This window comes from Carcharhinus amblyrhynchos, chromosome 1 (assembly GCF_965287045.1).
Source record: "Carcharhinus amblyrhynchos chromosome 1, sCarAmb.v2.hapA, whole genome shotgun sequence".
Taxonomy (NCBI): Eukaryota; Metazoa; Chordata; class Chondrichthyes; order Carcharhiniformes; family Carcharhinidae; genus Carcharhinus; species Carcharhinus amblyrhynchos.
Genome location: NC_137324.1, coordinates 5,058,151 through 5,080,372, shown reverse-complemented (window position 1 = coordinate 5,080,372; position 22,222 = coordinate 5,058,151). Strand labels below are relative to the sequence as shown.

The window sequence follows — 22,222 nt, the reverse complement described above, 5'->3', positions numbered from 1 at the left end:
GAATCATTGCAGACTCAATGGGCCAAATGGCCTCCTTCTGCGCTATAGGAATTCTCTGATTCGATCATTCTATGTGTATCACAATAATCTGATCCTCTCCCTCCCCCTCCTCGTTTCTCTGCATCTACACAGAGTTGATATCCCACCACCCAAGTCACTAATAATTCAAAGCCCAACACAGATTCTTGATGGATATCCCAACCCCCTTCTGTCCCAGTGTTAGTGAAGTGTTCAGTTGCTAATCTGTTCTCTGACACTCCCCCAATATCTTTGTTCCCTGATGGTAATGCCAACTAATATATAGAAGAATTCCTGTCACTAAGTTTGCTTAGAATCTTTTTTTGTAGCAGGAAATTCTATGCTGAAGTTTGATCATACTTCCTACAGTATCAATGCTCCTATGAAGGCTTTGTCAGAGGAATTCCTGGATCCCAGATCTCTGCGAGCATCTGCTCTGGACTCAGGTAGAAAAGCTAACAGTTCTTTCCCAAATTATTAGATATTGATGTTTAATGTGGTGTGGTAATTATATCACTGCACTAGTAATCCATGTTCTGGGAACATGGATTCAAACCTCACTACTAGAGCTGGCAGAATTTAAATTCAATTCATCATTCTGTTCTATCAGAAAGCTTGTTTCGCTAATGGGAACCAATTGTCATAAAAACCCTTCTGGTTCACAATGTTTCTTAGGGAAGAAAATCTGCTGCCCTTACCTGGTAAGAACAAAGAACAATACAGCACAGGAAACGGGCCCTTCGGCTCTTCAAGACTGCGCCTCTCATTGGTCCAACTAGACCATTCTTTTGTATTGCTCCATTCCCAGTCTGTTCATGTGGCTATCCAGATAAGTCTTAAACAATCCCAGTGTATCTGCCTCCACCACCCTGCTTGGCAGTGCATTCCAGGCCCCCACCACCCTCTGTGTAAAATACGTCCCTCTGATACCTGAGTTAAGAACATAAGAACATAAGAACATAAGAACATAAGAAATAGGAGCAGGAGTAGGCCATCTGGCCCTTCGAGCCTGCCCCGCCATTCAATAAGATCATGGCTGATCTGTCGTGGCTCAGTTCCACTTTCCCGCCCTCTCCCCATAACCCTTAATCCCCTCTCTTATCAAAAACCCATCAACCCGCTTCTTAAAAATATTTAGCGAGGCAGCCTCCACCACTTCAACGGGCAGAGAATTCCAGAGATTCACCACCCTTTGAGTGAAGAAGTTCCTCCTCAACTCCATTCTGAACTGCCCCCCCTTTATCTTGAGGCTGTGCCCCCTAGTCCTACTGTCTTTTTTGAGCGGGAAGAGTCTTTCCACCTCTATCCTATCCATCCCATTCATCATCTTATACGTCTCAATGAGATCTCCCCTCATTCTTCTAAACTCTAACGAGTACAAGCCTAGTTTATTCAGCCTCTCCTCATAGCTCACCTTGAACCTGTGGCCCCTCGTGTTTGTCACCTCTGACCTGGGAAAAAGCTCCCCACTGTTCACCCTATCCATACCCCTCATAATTTTATACACCTCTATTAGGTCTCCTCTCATTCTCCGTCTTCCAGGGAGAACAACCTCAGTTTACCCAATCTCTCCTCATAGCTAAGACCCTCCATACAGGCAACCTCCTGGTAAACCTTCTCTGTGCTCTCTCCAAAGCCTCCACGTCCTTCTGGTAGTGCAGCGACCAGAACTGGACACAATAATCGAAATGTGGCCTAACCAACATTCTATACAGCTGCAACATCAGACGCCAATTTTTATACTATGTACCTCATCCTATAAAGGCAAGCATGCCATAAGCTTTCTTCACCACCTTCTCCACCAGTGATGCCACCTTCAAGGATCTGTGGACTTGCACACCCAGGTCCCTCTGTGTGTCTATACTTTTGATGGGTCTGGCCCACAATGTCCTCTGAAATGGCTTAGCAAGTCACTCAGTTCAAGGGCAACTAGGCTTGGGAACCCTAACCTCTTTCCTGCCCCTTGCTGGGGATATCATAGGGTTCACACCCATTAAGGTTTTCACACATTTGAATATATTTTAACATTATTAACATGCCCCCTCCTCACCAGAATTTGATCCTCCCTATGTATTTTCAAATACAATGTCATGATTATAACAGTTTCACCCAGGCGATTTCCCAGTCTCACCCACCAGGGGAGAAGGACACAACCAAGCAGTGGCCTGATGATGCTCCCGGCACTGACTACCAAGCCCATGCCAACCTGCAGTTCCAACGTGTGCTAAGGGGCAGACTCCAGTGGCAGCCTCATGTGGGAGGGGTAGATTCATTTATATGTGGTGGTGGATCAGAGCGGACGGGAGAGCTGGGGATGTTGGCACTGGCCGTTTGATTGAGGGGAAGTGCGCTGTCTCAGACTCGGATGGGGTGACGGGAAAACAGAAGCTGATGATCAGGGCGGGGGCGGTGGTGGGGGGCAGTGGGATGGGAGAGTCAGAATTGAATGCCAGCTCCAATGAGGGGGAGTGGGGAAGCAGCTCCTGACCCCCATAATGGGCTGGGGGGGCGGCGGGGGCGGGGTGGGGGGCTCTGAGAGGAGGTTTATTGCTGTTCTGATTGGAGTGCCCTTTAAACATGGCACCCTGATCTCAGTGCAGCTGAATCTGCTGGCCTGTGGAGGCCCCACCCCACCTGCATGGCAATGTGAAACATGCCCCCGTGATTGTTTTTGGCAGTATGTGGTAAGATCTGGAGAGAAAACTGACTGCTTTGCTGGCTGGAAATACACTCTGTCATTTTCTGGTAAAATTTTGCCTGTCATCTTCATATTGAGCATGCTATGGGTGTATTTTTTTCTCTTTCTCGCTTCTAGTGCCCTGATTGTTTTAGGTAATCGAACTTACATTATTGAACACCTTGAAGGGGATGAGCATGGCAACCATTTATTATATCGACCTGAAGATCTCCCTTTAGCACCCAGTAGTTGCAGAGTCAAGAACATCTCCTTTGAGTTAAATCTGACTCGCCATCTTCAGCATTCACAGAAGGTGAGTAATGAGCACTGCAGCCAACTGACTGAACACAATTGATGATATATATGGGGAGTGGAATTATCCCCCCTAGCCTGAGACAAGATTTAAAGTTTAAAGTTTATTTATTAGTGTCACAGAAGACTTGCATTGACATTGCAATGAAGTTACTGTGAAAATCCCCCAGTCGCCACACTCGGGCGACTGCTCAGGTACGCTGAGGGAGAATTTACCACCCCTTGCACCTAATCAGCATGTCTTTCAGACTTTGGGAGGAAACCAGAGTACTGGGAGGAAACCCATGCAGATATGGGGAGAACATGCAGACTCCACACAGACAGTGACCCAGCCAGGATTCGATCCCAGGTCCCTGGCACTGTGAGGCAACAGTGCTAACCACTGTGCCACCGTTGAGAGAGAGGCCTTCCCACCATCAGGAATACAGTTTGGAATTCTCCCCTCTCCACTTTCATGGTGGCTTGATGGCTGGTCCGGATTCCCCACTGTTCCATGGTGTGAACACTGTTTATACGCACCACCATGTCATTATTAAAAACAGCACTCGCTGGAATCGCATTCTCTTCCCATTCTAAACAAAGAACAGTACAGCACAGGAACAGGCCCTTCAGCCCTCCAAGCCTGTGCTGATCATGATGGCCAAACTAAACAAAACAAAACTTTCTGCCCTTATAGGTCTGTACCCTCTATTCCCTCCCTATTCATGTACCCATTCAGATGCGTCTTACATGTTGCTAATGTGTTTGCTTTCACCACTACCTTTGGCAGTGCGTTTCAGGCACCCATTGTACCTGTCCTCTAATGACTCAAAGAGCAACACTCTGATATCATGAGCGATCATTGAGATGGGTGCCTCTTCTCCCAAGCAGCCAGCCCTGTAATTACTAATATGTGAGGCATTGACTGTAAGTCAGGAAATATGTGTCATGGCAACTCCCAGAGTACCTGCCACAAACACGCGTGATGACTGCACACCAGTTGGAGGAATGGAACCCTTTCCTGTTCACAAACATCAAAGGCTGGGGCTATGGAGCTCTGACAGCAATCAATTATACCCTGTACTCTAAGGAAGCCTGAGATAGCTGCGAACCAAGGAATTCAGCACAGTGGCCGGCTTCATTAGTGAATCCATGCTGACTTGCGTTGATTCTGTCACCGCTTACTGTTATTGCATCCTTAATAATTGACTCCAGCATTTTCCCCATCACCGATGTCAGGCTAACCGGCGTATAATTCCTGGTTTTCTCTCTCCTTTTAAAAAGTGGGGTCACATTAGCTACCCTCCAATCCATTGGAGCTCTTTCAGAGTCTATAGAATGCTGGAAAATGATCACCAATGCATCCACTGTTGGTGCAAAAGGTGAATTCGCATGGGATCAGAGGTGAGTTGGCAAGGCGGATACAAAACTGGCTTGGCCAAAGAAGAGAGAGAGTAGCAGTGCAAGGGTGTGTTTCTAAATGGAGGGCTGTGACAAGTGGTATTCCTCAGGGATCAGTGCTGGGACATTTGCAGTTTGTAATATATATAAATGAGAAAAATGTAACTGGATTGATTAGTAAGTTTGCAGACGACACAAAGATTGGTGGATTTGTGGATAGCGATGAGGGCCATCAGAGGATACAGCATGATGTAGATCAGTTGGAGACTTGGGTGGAGAGATGGCAGATGGAGTTTAACCCGGACAAATGTGAGGTTAATGCATTTTGGAAGGTCTAATACAGATAGGAAATATACAGTAAATGGCAGAACCCTAAAGAGTATTGATAGGCAGAGGGATCTGGGTGTACAGGTGCTCAGGTCACTGAAAGTGGCAATACAGGTGGAGAAGGCATATGCTTGTCTTCGTCGGCCAGGGTATTGAGTTTAAAAATTGGCAAGTCATGTTGACGCTTTATAGAACTTAGTGAGGCTGCACTTGGAATATCGTGTTCAATTCTGGTCACCATGCTACCAGAAGGATGTGGAGGCTTTGGAGAGAGGACAGAAAAGATTTACCAGGATGTTGCCTGGAATGGAGGGCATTAGCTATGAGGAGAGTTGGAGAAACTTATTTTGTTCTCACTGGAGCGACGAAGGTTGAAGGGAGACTTGATAGAAGTCTACAAGATTATGAGAGGTATGGACAGAGTGGATAGTCAGAAGCTTTTTCCCAGGGTGGAAGAGTCAATTACTAGGGGGCATAGGTTTAAGGTGCAAGGACAAGTTTTAAAAGAGATGTACAAGGCAGATTTTTTACACAGAGAGTAGTGGGTGCCTGGAACTTGTTGCCGGGAGAAATAGTGGAAGCGGATATAGTAGTGACTTTTCAGGGGTGTCTTGACAAGTACATGAATGAGATGAGAATAGAGAGATATGGTCCCTGGAAGTGTAGGGGGTTTTAGTTCAGTCAGGCAGCATGGTCGGTGCAGGCTTGGAGGGCTGAGAGCCTGTTCCTGTGCTGTAATTTTCTTTGTTCTTTGTTCTATTTCTAGGGCCACTTCCTTGAGTCCTCTGGGATGCAGAGCAACAGGCCTGGGGATTTATTGGGTTTTAATCCCAGCAATTTCCCCAGTACAATTTCCTGACTAATAAGAATTTTTTTTAGTTCCTCCTTCATGCTGGACCCTTTGTTCCCTAGTACCTTGTTGTTGAACACTATTCCCTATTAATAAAGCCCAGAATACTGTTTGCTTTATTAACTGCTCTCCAGATGGTGCCAGAGTGTGGTGACTTCTTGTGAGCTGTCCCCAACACATCCTCTAATTCTATCTTCTACTCTCATTCTATGAATACATTATGCACTCCTTTTTTTCTCCCCTATGTACTCTATGAAGGTACACTTTGCCTGTATAGCGTGCAAAAAGCAATACTTTTTACTGTATCCCAATACATGTGACAATAATAAATCAATCAAGTTTGAGTGAGAAATACCAAAGGGTAAAAAACTTTAGTGAGTATCATATGTAGACCCCCAAACTAGTGGTGATGTTGCGAATGGAATTAAACATGAAATTAGAGATGCACGTGATAAGGGGTTATCAGTGATCATGGGTGATTTTAATCTGCACATAGATTGGGCAAAACAAATTGGCCACAATGTCGTAGAGGAGGAATTCCTGGAGTTTATGTAGGATGACCAATATGTGGAGGAACCATCTAGAGAGCAGGCCATCTTAGACTGAGTACTGTGTAATGAGAAGGGAAACATTGCCAATCTAGCTGTACGAGACCCCTTGGGGATGAGCGACCAGAACACGATAGAACTTTTTATCGAGATCTAGTGAGAGGGAAGAACTGAGGGAGGTCAATAGTAGCAGAGAAATGGTGCTGGAAATATGATGGGATTGAGGCAGATAAACCCTCAGAGCTGGATAGTTGACATCCCAGAGTACTTAAGAAAGTGGCTCCAGAAATAGATGCATTGGTGGTCATCTTCCCTGAGCCCAGAGTAGACTGGAAGATTATGGCCAGCACTCTGCTATTTCCATTCTCACTTCCTTCAGTATTCTTGAATAGATCCATCTGGTCCTGGGACTCTATCAACTTTTAGTGCCGATATGTTTAAATTCTCTTTAAAAATTTATTCATGGAATTTGGGCATTGCTAACTAGACCAACATTTATTGCCCTTCCCTGGTTGCCCATCAAAAAGTGGTTGTAAGCTTGAACTGCTGCAGTCCATGTAGTATAGGTACACCAACAATGTTGTTATGGCGGGAATTCCAGGATTTTGACCGAGTGACAGTGAAGGACTGGTGATATATTTCCGAATCAGCCCCACTCCTTCTTATTTTACCCTTTTCTAATATTTATGCTGAGAGAAGACTTGGGGATTCCCCTTTATGTTGGCTGCCAGTCTTAATGGAATCTATTGTTGTAAAGGATTGTCTGCATATTGTATTATTAGTTCTTGATATTGTATTAGTTCGTAAGTTTATTACTTTAATGTATGTTTCCATCTGGGGAGAGGGCGGGAATGTAGAACTGAGCCACGACAGATCAGCCATGATCTTATTGAATGGCGGGGCAGGCTCGAAGGGCTGGATGGCCTACTCCTGCTCCTATTTCTTATGTTCTTATGTTCTTATCTTCCCTCTGAACCTTCTCTATTCCTCTTGGTTCTCTATTTTCTATCTGGCAGCCATGAGAACCACACTGTACCTTAATCTGTATCTCTGTTTTCATCCAGGGAGCTCTGGATTTGTTTGCTCTGCCTTTCTCATTAAAGGGAAGATATCTTGACTGTGTTTGAACTATTTCTGTTTTGAAGAAAGCCCATTTTTCAGCTCATTTTTCCTGCCAGCCTCTTGTTCCTGTTTAGCTAGCCCATCTCCATTCTTGCCACATTGAAGTTGACTCTGCCTCAGTTAATTCTTTTTAGGTGGGATTATATAACTCTTCTATCGTCATTCTGAACCTTATGATACAGTGATCACTGTCTCCTAGATGTTACTCCTACTGACGCTTGATCAAGTTGGCCCACCTCATAGGAACAGCAAGTAATGAAGAACGCGAACTGGCGGGTGAAACTAGAACTAGGGGGCATAGCCTCAAAATAAGGAGGAGTAGATTTAGCTCTGAGTTGAGGAGGAACTTCTTCACACAAAGGTTTGTGAATCTGTGGAATTCCCTGCCCAGTGAAGCAGTTGAGGCTACCTCATTGAATGTTTTTAAGGAAGGATAGATAAATTTTTGAACAGTAAAGGAATTAAGGGTTATGGTGAGCAGGCGGGTAAGTGGAGCTGAGTCCACAAAAAGATCAGCCATGATCTTATTGAATGGCGGATCAGGCTCGAGGGACCAGATAGCCAACTTCTGCTCCTAGTTCTTATAGGAGTCACTGAATATTCTTAAGGTGGAAGTGGAGAAATTTTTATTAGGCAAGAGAATGAAACGATTATTGAGGGAAGATGGGAATATGAAAGTTGAGAGACAAAGATCAACTATGCCCTTATTGAATGGAGGAGGAGGCCCAAGAGGTTGAGGGGTTTACTCCTGCTCCTGTTTCAAATGTTCGTTCTCCCTCACAGCTCTCCCCACCAGAGTTAACTTGTTGTTTCAGTGAGGGTGTGATTCCAGTCAGTTGCTCTCTAGGGGACGGGGAAAAGACAGGAGGATGACACTAAGTCATAATGTGGTTGACTTTCAACTGCCCTCTGAAATGCCCCAGCAAGCCATTCAGTCCAAGGACAACAAGGAATGGGCAATAAATGCTGGCCCAGCCAGCGACGCCCATGTCCCACAAATAAATAATGCTCATTTGGAGAGCCAGTGTGGGCTGAAGGGCCTCATCCTGCAGCATAACAACACTGAGGTGATGAGCATTCATGATGTATTGAAAGTCACAATGAGAAATGTGTACTGCCAATGGGTCTGAACCATTCCTGTCCCTAACATATGATGCAATAGCCATGAACTGACCTTGACAGGCCTCAAGGGAGGGAAGAAGGAAATCTCAGAATGAAAAGATTGAGGTACAGAGTTATGGCTGAAGAAAGGAGGTAAGAGGAGGGGAAGGAAAAATCTGAACTGGCACCATGGAGGGAGAGGAGAGTGGCTGAGGCTGAGGAGGGAGAAAGAGAGGAAGGGTTGGGGAAGGGAGAGAGGGAGCATAAGGAAAAGCTAATCGGTAAATACAAAGCCATTTGTTCTGTGTTGAGCAGATGTCTTTTGAAATAGTGATATTCAATGGCATTACCATCACTGAATCTCCCACTGTCAACATCCTGGGGTTTACCATTGTTCAGAAACTGAACTGGACTAACCATACAAATATTCTGGCTACCATCTACAAGTCAGGTGTGTGATGGGTTACTCTGCACTTGTCTGGATGGGTGCAGCTCCAACAGCACTCAAGAAGCTTGACACTATCCAGGACAAAGCAGCTGTTCCACAAACATGAAATTCCTCCACCATTGATGAACAGTAGCAGCAGTGTGTACTATCTACAAGATGCACTGCAGGAACTCTGCAAGGTTCCTTAGACATCACCTTCTAAACCCATGACTACTATCATTTAGAAGAACAAGAGCAGCAGACACATGGGAACACCACCAAGTCACTCATCATCCTGATTTGGAAATATATCACTGTTCTTTCACTGCCGCTGGGCCAAAACCCTGGCATCCCCTCCCGAACAGCACTGTGGGTGTCCCAACACCTCAGGGACTGCAGCGGCCCAAGGAGGTAGCTCACCACCTTCTCAAGGGCAATTAGGAATGAGCAATAAGTGCTGACCCAGCCAGTAATGCAAATTCATCCTGTAAGTAAAATTAATAAAAAGGACAGGATAAACTGTTTAAGATAAAGGGAGGGTCCTTGTGAGTTGGCTGATTGGCTCTCTCCCAGCCTGGATTACATGTACAAAACTGACTGAGATTTCCTGTATCTCCAGATAAAAAGGGATGTGATGTCAGAGATGAAATATGTCGAGCTGGTGGCTGTGGCAGACAAAGCATTGGTGAGTGGCTTCTCTGAGAATGAGTGACTGGGAATTAGCATCAGCATCCAGAGTATAGAGCAAGCTGCCAGACTGGAAAGAGGACCTGCAGATTAGAGTAAGATCAGCCATGATCTGACTGAATGGCAGAGTAGGCCTATCCCTGCTCCTTGTTATAGTCTGTTCACATTGGTGTTTTCATCCTCAGGTGTTCAAAACTATAACAGGGAAGGTTGCGGGAAATGAGAAACTCCACAAAAGATCAATCTACTGGAGATTATATAAATCTAGGAGAAGGAATGTGTCGAGGGCGGAAAGAATGATTTAAATGAAATATAGATGTGCAGAGAGCAGCAGCGGAGGGAATTTAACTCAGAGAAAGGGAGGATAGACAGCACAAACTGTAGTGAATAAACCAGCTGAACAATCCAAAGAGAGACTGTACAAAATCACAGCTCTTACTAAACCTTAATAGGGCAGTGATAACAGTTCCTCATTCCTGTCAATGGTTTTCAGCTAGGGTGGATACAGGGATGTAAAATGAGGAGATGGTGGTGGGGGTGTGGATGACTGTGAGAGGAAGGATGTTGTAATGGTGGTTCAAAACACATTCACAGCTGTTTCATCATCATAGAATCCCTACAGTGCAGAAGGAGGCCATTTGGCCCATCAAGTCTGCATTGACTCTCTGACAGAGCATCTCACCCGGACCCTGTCCTCCAATCCCATACATTTAACTTGCTAATTCCCCGCTGGATGCTAAGAGACAGTTAACCTAACCTGCGCATCTTTGGAGTTGGGAGGAAATTGGAGCACCCGGCGAAACTCAAACTCCACACTGACAGTCACCCAATGCTGGAATTGAACACCACTGTGTGAGGCAGCAGTGCTAACCATTGTGCCATCCATGGACATTATTACCTTTTAATTCCAGATTTTTATTGAATTCAAATTTCACCATCTGCCGTGATGGGTTTTGAACCCGAGTCCCCAGACCATTTCCCTGGGTCTCTGGATTAGAACATAGAACACTACAGCACAACAGGCCCTTTGGCCCACAAGTTGCGCCGATCATATCCATACCTACCAGGCCTATCTATAACTCTCAATCCCATTAAATCCCATGTACTCATTCAGAAGTCTCTTAAAAGACCCCAGCGAGTTCGCCTCTACCACTACCGATGGCAGCCGATTCCACTCACTCACCACCCTCTGAGTGAAAAACTTACCCCTGACATCTCCTCTGTACCTGCTCCCCAGCACCTTAAACCTGTGTCCTCTTGCAGCGACCATTTCAGCCCTAGGAAATAGCCTCCGAGAATCCACCCTATCTATACCTCTCAACATTTTATAAACCTCTATCACGTCGCCTTTCAATTTTCATCTCTCCAGGGAGAAGAGACCTAGCTCCCTCAACCTATCTTCATAAGGCATGCCTCCCAATCCAGGCAACATCCTTGTAAATCTCCTCTGCACCCTCTCAATAGCTTCCACATCCTTGTAGTGAGGCGACTAGAACTGTGCACTGTACTCCAAGTGGGGTCTGACAAGAGTCTTATGAAGTTGCAACAAGGATTGTTAGTCTAGTGATGATACCACTGCTCCATTGCCTCCAATTCCAAAATAAATAACTCTTTGAGTGAGGTCATTTATCCTCATTTCAGTACTAAATGATTTATCCCATGACTGCTTCCCCATGTTTTAGCTTCCACACCCTGGTGAGACATCCTCACAGTTTCTCCCTATTTGGCCCTTTTGACTCTTGTGGGCTTCAGTAAGATCTTGCTGCACCTGGAATGTTACCAGCAGCTTTGGTCTCCTTACCTAAAGAAGAAGATATTTACCTTAGAGTATGTGAAATGAAGGTTGTTGAGATTGATTCCTGAGCTTTGCTGTAAGGATTTTTGAGTAGACTGGACCTATACTCGAGGGTTTAAAAGAATGAGAGGTGATCTGATTGAAACCTGACAGTTCAGTAACCTAGATGCTGATAAGTTGTTTTTTTGACTGCAAAGTTAAAGTTTTAAGAATTCTTTCGAAGGATAGCTGCCGCTAGCTACGCTGCAATTATTGCCCTTGAGAAGATGATGGAGAGTGGCCTTCTTGTATTGCTGCAGTCCCAGTGGTGTTGGTGCAGCCACAGTGCTGTTAGTGAGGGAGTTTCAGGATTTTGACCCAGCAACAGTGAAAGCCATATAATTCCAACTCAGATTTCCACGCATCTGCTCCTCCTTCCAGGGTGGTAGAGGTCTTGGGTCTGGAAGATGTTGTTGAAGGAATCTTAGTGATTTGCTGCCAAACCCGCATCAGTCGTGGAGGGGGGCAAATGTTGGAAGTGGTGAAGGTGGGGGTCCAATTCAGCAGAGGATACTTTGTTCAGGATGTTTCAAACTTTTTAGGTGTTGTGGAGCTGCATTAAACCAGACAAAAAGATGGTTATTCCATCAAACTCCTGACTCGTACCTTGTAGATCGTGAACACGACGCAGAATCCTGACTTATATCCTGAACTATATCGCCATTCCTTCATTGTCACTGGGTCGAAATTCTGGAATCCTGATCCTCAACAGCATTGTGGGTAGTCTAGCTCTTGCTGCATTTGGACATCTGTTTCAGTATCTGAGGAGTTGTGAATGATATGAAATATTGTGCAGTCTTCAATGAACTGACCTTATAATAGATGGTGGTTCACTGATGAAGCAGATGAAGATGGCTGGCCCTAGGACACTACCCTGAGGAACTCCTGCAGAGATGTCCTGGAGCTGAGATGATTGACATCAACCAGTGGAGAGTTTTCCCCCGATTCCCATTGACTCCAGTTTTGCTAGGGCTCCTTAATGCCACGCTCAATCAAATGATGCCTTGATGTCAGTATCATCTCATCTTGAGGGAGAATATTCATGATGAGGGGTCAGCCATTTTGGACTGAGTTGAGGAAAAATTTCCTCATTTAGAGGATTGTGAATCTTTGGAATTCTCTGCCCTGAGGTTTACAGATGAAGATTTCTTTTGAGTATATTCAAGTCTGAGATCGGTAGATATTTAGACAAATGGAATCAAGGCATAAGGACGTTGGATGGAAAGCAAAGTTGAGGTTGAGGGTCAATCATTATTCTAGAACATAGTTACAGGGAGATTTAATGGAGGTTTTAAAATCATGACTTTTCTAAGGAGAAACTTTCCACTGGAAGGCAGCAGTTAGAGGACACAGATTGAAGATGAAAGCTAAGACAAGAGGTAAGATTAGGAGTCATCCTGCTGCACGGTAAGTTGTTATGATCTAGAATGCTGTGCCTGAAACATTGATGGAAGCACATTCATTGGCACTTTTCAGAAGAGAATTGGATATTGAAAGGAACAAGTTACAAGATGACTAGGAAAGGGCAGAGGAATGAACTGAATATCTCCACCTACCAATTGACCACGGCACAATGAGCCAATCTCCTGTGCCAATAAAAACAAAAAATGTTGGATAATGTTCCAAGGTGGTATAACTCTTCTTCACTTGTAACGCTAACTTTGTTTCTGTCTCCACAGATGCTGCCAGACTTGCTGAATTTTTCCAGCATTTTCTGTTTTTATTTCATATAACCGCAGTATTTTGCTTTGATCTCCTATTCTCTATCCTATCATTTATGATGATGGGAAGTGGGTGAAATTGAGGGAAATGGCTGGGATCATGGAGAGTGTGGGTAGAGCCATTCTTCTCACTAAAATATCACCAATCATTTGACTTCCTTGCAGTACGTGAATCTGGGCAATAACAGAGATGCTGTGATAAAGCGAGTGATTGACATTATAAATGCAGTAGACCTGGTGAGTATGAAGACTGTGCTCACACTAATAGCAGGTTAACCATTCTCTTCTAGATCTTTGTTAGTGACTAGCTGCTAATGGATGGTCGGGAAGAAGGCAACATTAAATGCAGTACTGTGGTCACTCTCAGTGCTTGAAGTATTTCCCTTGGATTTTTGCATTCACTGACTTCTGCAGAACATTGCAAGACTCTCATCCAAAGTTTGAAGTACAGTTGTGATTTGAACTCTTTATATGAGAGTGATGAATCCAAACTCTGAATCTGGATAAATCTCTTTGCAGGAAAGTTCCAGCATTCCCCTGCTATGCTTCCTTCTCTCAACCAGAACCATTACACCTTTCAAAAGCCCCTGAACTCCATTTTTTGAATGGGAATCAAGATGGTACACTGGTTGGGAGCCACATCTAGCACAGTTGTGACTGTTGCATCTTCATTTGCTTCATCAATGCCCTTTCCTCAAATGCAAGGCCAGAATTGGGAATATTCATTGATGATTTCGGAATGTTTGTACCATTTGCAACTCTTCAGATACTGAAGCAGCCCACCCCATTGTGCAGCAAGATCTGGAGGACATAAGAACATAAGAAATAGGAGCGGGAGTAGGCCATCTAGCCCTTCGAGCCTGCCCCGCCATTCAAAAGATCATGGCTGATCTGAAGTGGATCAGTTCCACTTTCCCGCTTTCTCCCCATAACCCTTAATTCCCTTGTCCATCAAAAACCTATCTACCCGTGACTTAAATATATTCAGCGAGGCAGCGTCCATCACTTCAACGGGCAGAGAATTCCAGAGATTCACCACCCTTTGAGTGAAGAAGTTTCTCCTCAACTCTGATCTAAACTGACCCCCAGCCTTATCTTGAGGCTGTGCCTTCTAGTCCTGCTATCCTTTCTGAGCGGGAAGAATCTCTCTACTTCTACCCTATCCATCCCCTTCATTATCTTATACGTCTCTATAAGATCCCCCCTCATCCTTCTAAACTCCAACGAGTACAGACCCAGTCTATTTAGTCTCTCTTCATAGTCTAACCCCCTCATCTCCGGTATCAGCCTAGTGAACCTCCTCTGCACCCCCTCCAAGGCCAATATATCCTTCCGCAAGTGCGGCGACTAAAACTGCACACAGTTCTCCAGCTGCAGCCTCACCAGTACCCTGTACAGTGCAGCAAGACCTCCCTACTTTTATATTCTATCCCCCTCGCGATAAAGGCCAACATCCCATTTGCCTTCTTGACCACCTGCTGCACCTGCAGACTGGGTTGTTGTGACTCGTGTACAAGGACCCCCAGGTCCCTCTGCACCGTAGCAAGCTTCAGCTTTTTGCCTTTTAAATAGTAATCCCTTCTACTACTATTTCTGCCAAAGTGGATCACCTCACACTTGCTAACATTATACTCCATCTGCCAGGTCCTTGCCCATTCGCTTAGCCTATCCAGATCCCTCTGCAGACTTCCCACACCTTCCACGCAGTTTGCTTTTCCACTCATCTTCGTGTCATCAGCAAATTTCGTCACCCTACACTCAGCCCCCTCCTCCAGATCATCTATATAAATGGTAAACAGATGAGGCCCCAGCACCGATCCTTGCGGCACTCCACTAGTCACCAGCCGCCAACCAGAATAGCACCCATTGATACCAACTCTCTGCTTCCTATTAGACAGCCAATCCTCTATCCATTCTAACACCTTACCCCCAACTCTGTGCACCCTAACCTTCTGTAGCAGCCTTTTATGAGGCACCTCATCAAACGCCTTTTGGAAATCTAAAAACACCACATCCACCAGTTCCCCTCTGTCTACCACACTAGCCACATCCTCATAGAAATCCAATAAATTTGTCAAACATGACTCCCCCTTAGCGAATCCGTGCTGCGTCTGCTCTATCAAACCATTCTTTTCTAGGTGCCTCGCTATTTCTTCTTTGATGACGGATTCTAGCATTTTTCCAACTACAGACGTTAAACTAACCGGCCTATAATTCCCTGCCTTTTGTCTGCTACCTTTTTTAAACAGTGGCATAACATTCTGGCTTGGGCTTATAACTGGCTTGTGCTGCACAAGTGCCAGACAGTGCCAGACAGGATTGGGAGCAGTTTTGGATTCAGCTAAAAAGGACAAAAAATTTGATTGGAGTGGGGGTGAATAGAAACAAAAGTAAAATTGCAGGGATGATAAGAAACTAATTGTAAAAGCTTCCATAAATATGTGAAGAGAAAAAGATTACTAGAGACAAATGTAGGTACCTTACAATCAGAAGCCGGGGAAATTATAACAGGGAACAAAGAAATGACAGAAGAATTGAACACAAACTTTGGTTCTGTCTTCACGAAAGGGAGTACAGATAACCTCCCAGAAATGTTAGGAAGCCAAGGGTCTAGTGACGGGGGGAGTTGAAGGAAATCAGTATTAGTAAGATAATGGTGCTGGGGAAATTTGTGGGTTAAAGACTGACAAATCGCCAGGGCCTGATAATTGATGTCCCAGAGTATTAAAGGATGTGGCCGTGGAAATATTGGATGCATTGGTGGTCATCTTTCAAAATTCTGAAAGTTGGAGGGTAGTGAATGTAACCCCATTATTTAAAAAAGGATAAAAGGGAGAATTACAGGCCAGTTAGCTTGACATCAATAGAGAGGAAGACGCTAGACTCTATTATATTATTAAAGTTTATCAGTCACAAGTAGGCTTACATTAACACTACAGTGAAGTTATTGTGAAAAACCCCTAATCGCCACATTCTGGTGCCTGTTCGGATACACGGAAGGAGAATTTAGCATGGCCAATGCACCTAACTAGCATGTCTGTGGGAGGAAACCAGAGCATCTGGAGGAAACCCATGCAGACACGGGGAAAATGTGCAAACTCTGCATAGACAGTGACCCAGACTGGGAATTGAACCCAGGTCCTTGGCGCTATGAAGCAGCAATGCTAACTACTGTGCCATCATGCCACCCAATTTATGAAAGGCAAATCATGCTTAACAAATCTATTGGAGTTCTTTGAGGATGTGACAAGAAGAATAGAGGGAGAACCAATGGAAGTGGTGTAATTCAACTTTCAGAAGGCTTTTGATAAAGTCCCTCATAAGAAGTTGGTGGGCAAAATTAAAGCACATGGGATAAGGAGTAATATATTAGCATGGATCAAAATTTGGTTGACAGACAGGAATTGGGGATTGGTAATAAATGGATCTTTTTCCATGTGGCAGTCAGTGACTAGTCCAAAACTGGAAGGATCAGAGATTGGGCCCCGGTTGTTCATGATATATATAAAAAGCCTCGATGGGGAACCAAATGTGTCATTTCCAAGTTTGCAGATAACACAAAACTGGGTGGAATTGTGCATTCTGAGGACATGCAAGAAGATTTCGTTGTGGTTTAGACAAGTTTGGTAAGTGGGTAAACACATGGCAGATGCAGTACAACACGGCTAAATGTGAAGTTAGATACTTTGATGTGAAAACTGGAAAGGAGGAGCATTATTTAAGTGGTGAGATATTGGGAAGCATGGATGTGTAAAGTGATCTGGGTGTCCTTGTACACCAGTAAATGAAAGTGGAGAGGCAGCTGCAGCAAACAATTAGGAAGGCAAATGTTCTGTTAGTCTTCAATGCAAGAGGATTTGAGTACAGGAGCAAGGATGTCTTATTGCAGTTATACAGAATCTTGCTGGCACCACATCCGACTATTGCGTGCAGTTTTGGTCTCCCTACCTAAGAAAGGATATACCTGCCATACAGGGAGAGCATCAGAGGTTCACTAGGCTGATACTGGGGATGGTGGGATTGTCTTATGAGGAGAGTTTTGTTTGACAGGGCCCGTATTCAAGACAGTTTAGAAGAGTGAGAGGAGGTCTGGTTGAAACGTATAAAATTCTAACAGGACAGACCAGGTGCAGGGAGGATGTTTTCCCTGGTTGGGAAATCTACAACTGGGGACACAGTCTCAGGATTTGGGATAGACCATTTAGGACTAAGATGAGGAACCATTTCATCACTCAAGGGGTGGTGAATCTGTGGAATTCTCTAGTTCAAAAGGCTGTGGAAATTGGCATCATCCAGGGTATAGTTGAATCAGATGGACTTTTAAAATCGACAGTGGTTTCATGGTCATTGTAAGACTTTTAATTCCAGAATTCTATTGTAAAGATGCACAGCCCATTAAGGTCCTTTTGCAGCTGGTTCCAAACCCGCAACCTCTACTATGTAGAAAAACAAGATCAGTGACTGTTTGGAACACCGCCACCTGCAAATTCTCTTCCAAGACATCATCCTGACTTGGAACTATAATCACTGCTGCTGGAGCAAAAGCTTGGAGCTCCCTTCCCATGTTGTGGATGTAGCTGCACTGGATGGTCCTCCTGGTCTGCTTCATGCTCACAACACCAGGTTGGAATCCAACCAGTTTATTTGATAGTAATCTCACAAGCTTCCAGAAACGTCAGGTGTGTGGAAGGTTCTGACAAAGGAACATCGTTTCCGAAAGCTTGTGAGCTTACTATCGAACAAACTGGTTGGATTCCAACCTGGTGTTGTGAGACTTCTTACTGTGTGTACCCCAGTCCAACACTGGCATCTCTACGTCACTGCTTCATACTCTGCAGCTCTGTTTCAGTGCTACCTTGACCTAGGAACGTTGGAGCAGGAACAAATTATTTGGCCAAATGAATCTTTTCCCGTTCAGTAAGATCATGGTTGATCTTGGCTGATCTGGTTGTGGTCTTAACTCTCAGTCTTCTTTCTCTCTCTCTCTCCACCACACCCAGCCACCCACACCACAACCACCACCACCCACCCCCCACCTCCCCCCCAAGCCCATAACACTTAATTTCACTGTCTATCAACAGTCCATTTAACTCTGTGCTTCCAAGGGAAATCCACAGACTAACCATCCCCGGAGAGACTCTCCCCATCTTCATCTTAAAAGGGACAACTCTTATTCTTCAAATGTACCTCCAAGTTTTCAGGAGAAACAACCTCTTCGCATTCACACCAACAAGCTCCTCTGGCAGGATCTTATGTATTTCAAGAAGATCATCCCACATTCTTCTAAACTCTAATGGTTCACTAATGTCCCTTAGGGAAGGAAATCCGCTGTCCTTACCTGGTTTGACCTATGTGTGACTTCAGACCCATGGCAATGCGGTTGCCTCTCAACTGCCCTCAGAAATGGCCAAGCAAGCCACTCAGTACTGTTCAATCTACAAATCGAACAAAGCGGAAAAAAAGAACAGACACACATCGCATAAATGAATTTAAAAAAATTGGCCAAACCTGTCCAATCATTCTTCATAAGCCCTGCATCTCAGGAATGAGCCAAGTGGACCTTTTCTGAACTGTTTCTGAGGCAATGATGTTCTTTCTTGGAGACTAATACTCCACAGTATTCCAAATATGTTCTCACCAGGGCCCTGAGCAGCTGTCATAAAACATCCCAACTGTTATATTCCATTCCCCTTGCAGTATCCTGTGATGAGTATATTGATGGCAACAATGCAGATTTTTCTTCATTCTTTCATGGCATTTATTTCCCATCTCTATTTGCCCTTAAGAAGGTGATGGTGAGCTGCCTTCTTGAATCACTGCAATCCATGTGGTGTAGGTACACTTCAGTGCTGTTAGGGAGGGAGTTCCTGGATTTTGACCCAGTGACTGAAGGAACAGTGATATATTTCCAAGTCAGAATGGTGAGTGACTTTGAGAAGAATTTGTAGGTGATGATATCTGGTCTGATTTTGTCAGTCTGGATTGGAGAGGGCACATGTTTGGAATCTACTGACAAAGGACAGCCTTTATTAATAGATTTACAGCACCATCTCTTCCAAGCCTGCCATCTTCTCAAAATGTCAAATACCTTTCAATACTTAGCTGCAGCCTTGGTCATCCGGTATCTATGTCTCTGTAGTGGCTGCCTGATCATACACATGCTGTACTTTTGTCTCCCTGTCCTGCTAGTGCCATAGAGATCAACAGCGCAGAATGGCCATTTGGCCTTGCACTGGTCTAAAACAACCAGATTCTCAGTCTTTTGTCTGATATCAAGTGTAGAATCGACATGCTGTGCTTGGTTGAATTCATTAGGTTACATTTCAGCTTCATTTGAAGCAATTTTTTAAAGCGGCATATTGGCCTTTAGGCTAAGATGCAAATGAGATCAAGCCTAGGAGGAAGCGCTATACCTACTCCAGTCAGCTTGGATCATGTAGATCAAGCCCAAGAGGTGAGAGCCCTGTTTTGTCAGCTTAGTAAAAAGTCTGACAACACCAGGTTTAAGTCCAACAGATTTAACCGGTTGGACTTAAACCTGGTGTTGTCAGACTTTTTACTGTGTTTACCTCAGTCCAATGCCGCCATATCGACATCTTGTCAGCTTGGATCAGGAATGTCTCAACTTGTTGAGACTTTGAATTGGACTTGATTGGATTGAATTGTAAGAAAAACAAAAAGAATTAAAAAAACACAACCAGATTAGCTGTTCTAATCCCATTTGCAGCTGTCTCTCTGTCCTGATGTCAGTAGCTCAGCATAAACTGTGCTCTGTCTCCCTTTGCATTGTGCTTTGTCTGCCTTCACACTCTGAATTGTCTCCCTCCACACTGTGCTCTGTCTCCCTCTGCACTGAGCTCTGTCTCCCTCCACACTGTGCTCTTTCTTCCTCTGCACTGTGCTCTGTCTCCCTCTGCGCTGAGCTTTGCTCCCTCTGCACTATGCTTTGTCTCCGTCCACACTGTGCTCTGTCTCTCCCCACACTGCTCTGTCTTCCTCTGTGCTGTGCTCTGCCTTCCTCCGCACTGTGCTCTGTCTTCCTCTGCACTATGCTCTGTTTCTCTCTGCACTGTGCTCTGCCTCTGTTTGCACTGTGCAGTGCTCCCTCTACACTGTGCACTGCTCCCTCCACACTTTGCTCTGTCTTTCTCCGCACTGTGCTTTCTATATAGATCCATCAAGACCTTAGCTCTGTATGACTGCCAGTTATTCAATATCTCCTCTGTATCTCTCTCTAATGGTCCCACCTTTGACAGATGTTGAAAGTTTACTTTGGCACAGAGGTGGCTAACAAGCTTGCACTCTGCTTTGACTGTTGCCACCTCATTGCCAGGGTGGGACACTGTGCTATTGAGCTATTTGCAATACCTATAACAAGTCCTTCTGTGCTGTTATTCTGTGTTTGGTGCTGTTCTAACCTAATGCAGTTTATTTGAATTCAGTCTGGCATCCATTTGGGACAGATAGTTTCAGATAGGTCACCTGAGTTCCTGTTTCCTTTTTGCAGTACTACCGAATGTTTAACCTTCGTATTTCTCTGATTGGAATCGAGGTGTGGACGACTGATCAAGCGACTGTCAGCTCAAATTTGCAGACAGCCCTCAGCAACTTTCTGAATTGGCGACTCAAAAACCTCTCGCCAAGGATGCATAATGATAACGCCCAACTCATCACGTGAGTATCTGGCACCCAACACTTAGAAAAAAGTCATTCATGGGATGTGGGCGCCGCTGATTAGACCAGCATTTATTGCCCATCCCTATTTGCCCTTGAGAAGATAGTGGTGACATGCCACCTTGAACTGCTGCAGTCCCTGAAATGTATCATAGAATTATACAATCCCTACATTGCAGAAAAGGCCATTCGGTTCATCAAGCCTGCTCTGATTCTCTGACACAGCATCTTACCCAGGCCCTCTCCCCCATCCTGTCCCTGTAACCCCATATATTCACCATGGCTAATCCATCTAACCTGCCCAACTTGAGAGTAAAGATGGTCCGGAAGTGAGAAAAAAACTTGCTTTATTCCTCGCTCTCAATGTAATAATCTTACTGAGGCCAGTTTTCTACCACCAATCATCTCTTTTATTTACAGTCAGATCTGAATGCCATTTACCAGCTACAGAGTGCGGATAGTCCCAAGTCCATCGACTGCCAGCCTGAGTGGAGCCAGCCTGTTTTAAACCGTCTGCTCCTCCTTCCCTATTGGGTGAGTCTCCATTCATCCAATAGGGGAATTCATATTCAGTGAGGCCCATGGGGAGATCTATTGACGATTCCCCACGGCCATCACAACAGTTAGACTGTCTCCTTCTGGAGATGGTCATTGCATGGCATTTGTGTGGCATGAATGTTATTTGCCACTTGTCAGCCCAAGCCTGAATATTGTCCAGATCTTGTTGTATTTGAACATGGACTTCTTCAGTATCTGAGGAGTTGTGAATGGTGCTGAACATTGTGCAACCATTGGCGAACATCCCCACTTCTGACCTTAGTACAGAGGGAAGGTCATTGAAGAAGCAACTGTACTCTGTCTCTCTAGGACACTACCCTGAGGGATTCCTGCAGAGATGTCCTGGAGCTGAGATGCTTGACATCCAAGAACAACCATCTTCTTTTCTATGTATGACTCTATCTAATGGAGAGTTTTCCATTTGATTGCCAGGCTGCACACAAGACAACAGATATGATTTCACCATTGCAACTGTAGCAAAACACCAAACATCATGGAGTATCTTTTAAATGTCTACCACAGCATATCTACTGACCTATCCTTTAACCTAATTATCCTGTTCACCTTAGTCATCTCTTTTGTTCATACCCTTATACTTTCCCTTATTTAAGTTTAAGACATTTCATAGAATCAGAGAATCTCTACATTGCAGAAGCATGGCATTCGAGCTTGCACTGACTCTCCGACTACAATCCCATCCAGGCTGAATCCTTGTAACCCCTTGATACCCCTCTAATACCTCTATCCTACACATCTTGAGACACTAAGGGGCAACTTAGCATGGCCAATCCACCTTACCTTTGGAGTGTGGGAGGAAACTGGGGCACCTGGAGGAAACCCATGCAGACACGGGAAGAATGCACAAACTCCACACAGACAGTGACCCAAGGCTGGGTCCCTGGCGCTGTGAGGCAGGAGTGCTAACTACTGTGCCACCGTACTGCCCTTAGATCCACTCTTCTCTCTCTCAAACTGTATGCAAAAGT

The 22,222-nt window shown here is 44.8% G+C and overlaps 1 protein-coding gene across 1 annotated transcript in view; it reads left to right on the top strand.

Moving 5' to 3' along the window:
- The window catches only part of LOC145348502 (disintegrin and metalloproteinase domain-containing protein 12-like), a 200,291-nt gene that overhangs the window by 42,015 nt on the left and 136,054 nt on the right, over nt 1-22,222 (top strand). The window contains exons 5-9 of the mRNA XM_080196694.1: nt 388-464; nt 2,834-3,008; nt 9,382-9,447; nt 13,170-13,241; nt 20,512-20,678. Of these exons, the coding sequence (XP_080052820.1) occupies nt 388-464; nt 2,834-3,008; nt 9,382-9,447; nt 13,170-13,241; nt 20,512-20,678 (557 nt within the window). The remainder of the gene's footprint in view (nt 1-387; nt 465-2,833; nt 3,009-9,381; nt 9,448-13,169; nt 13,242-20,511; nt 20,679-22,222) is intronic.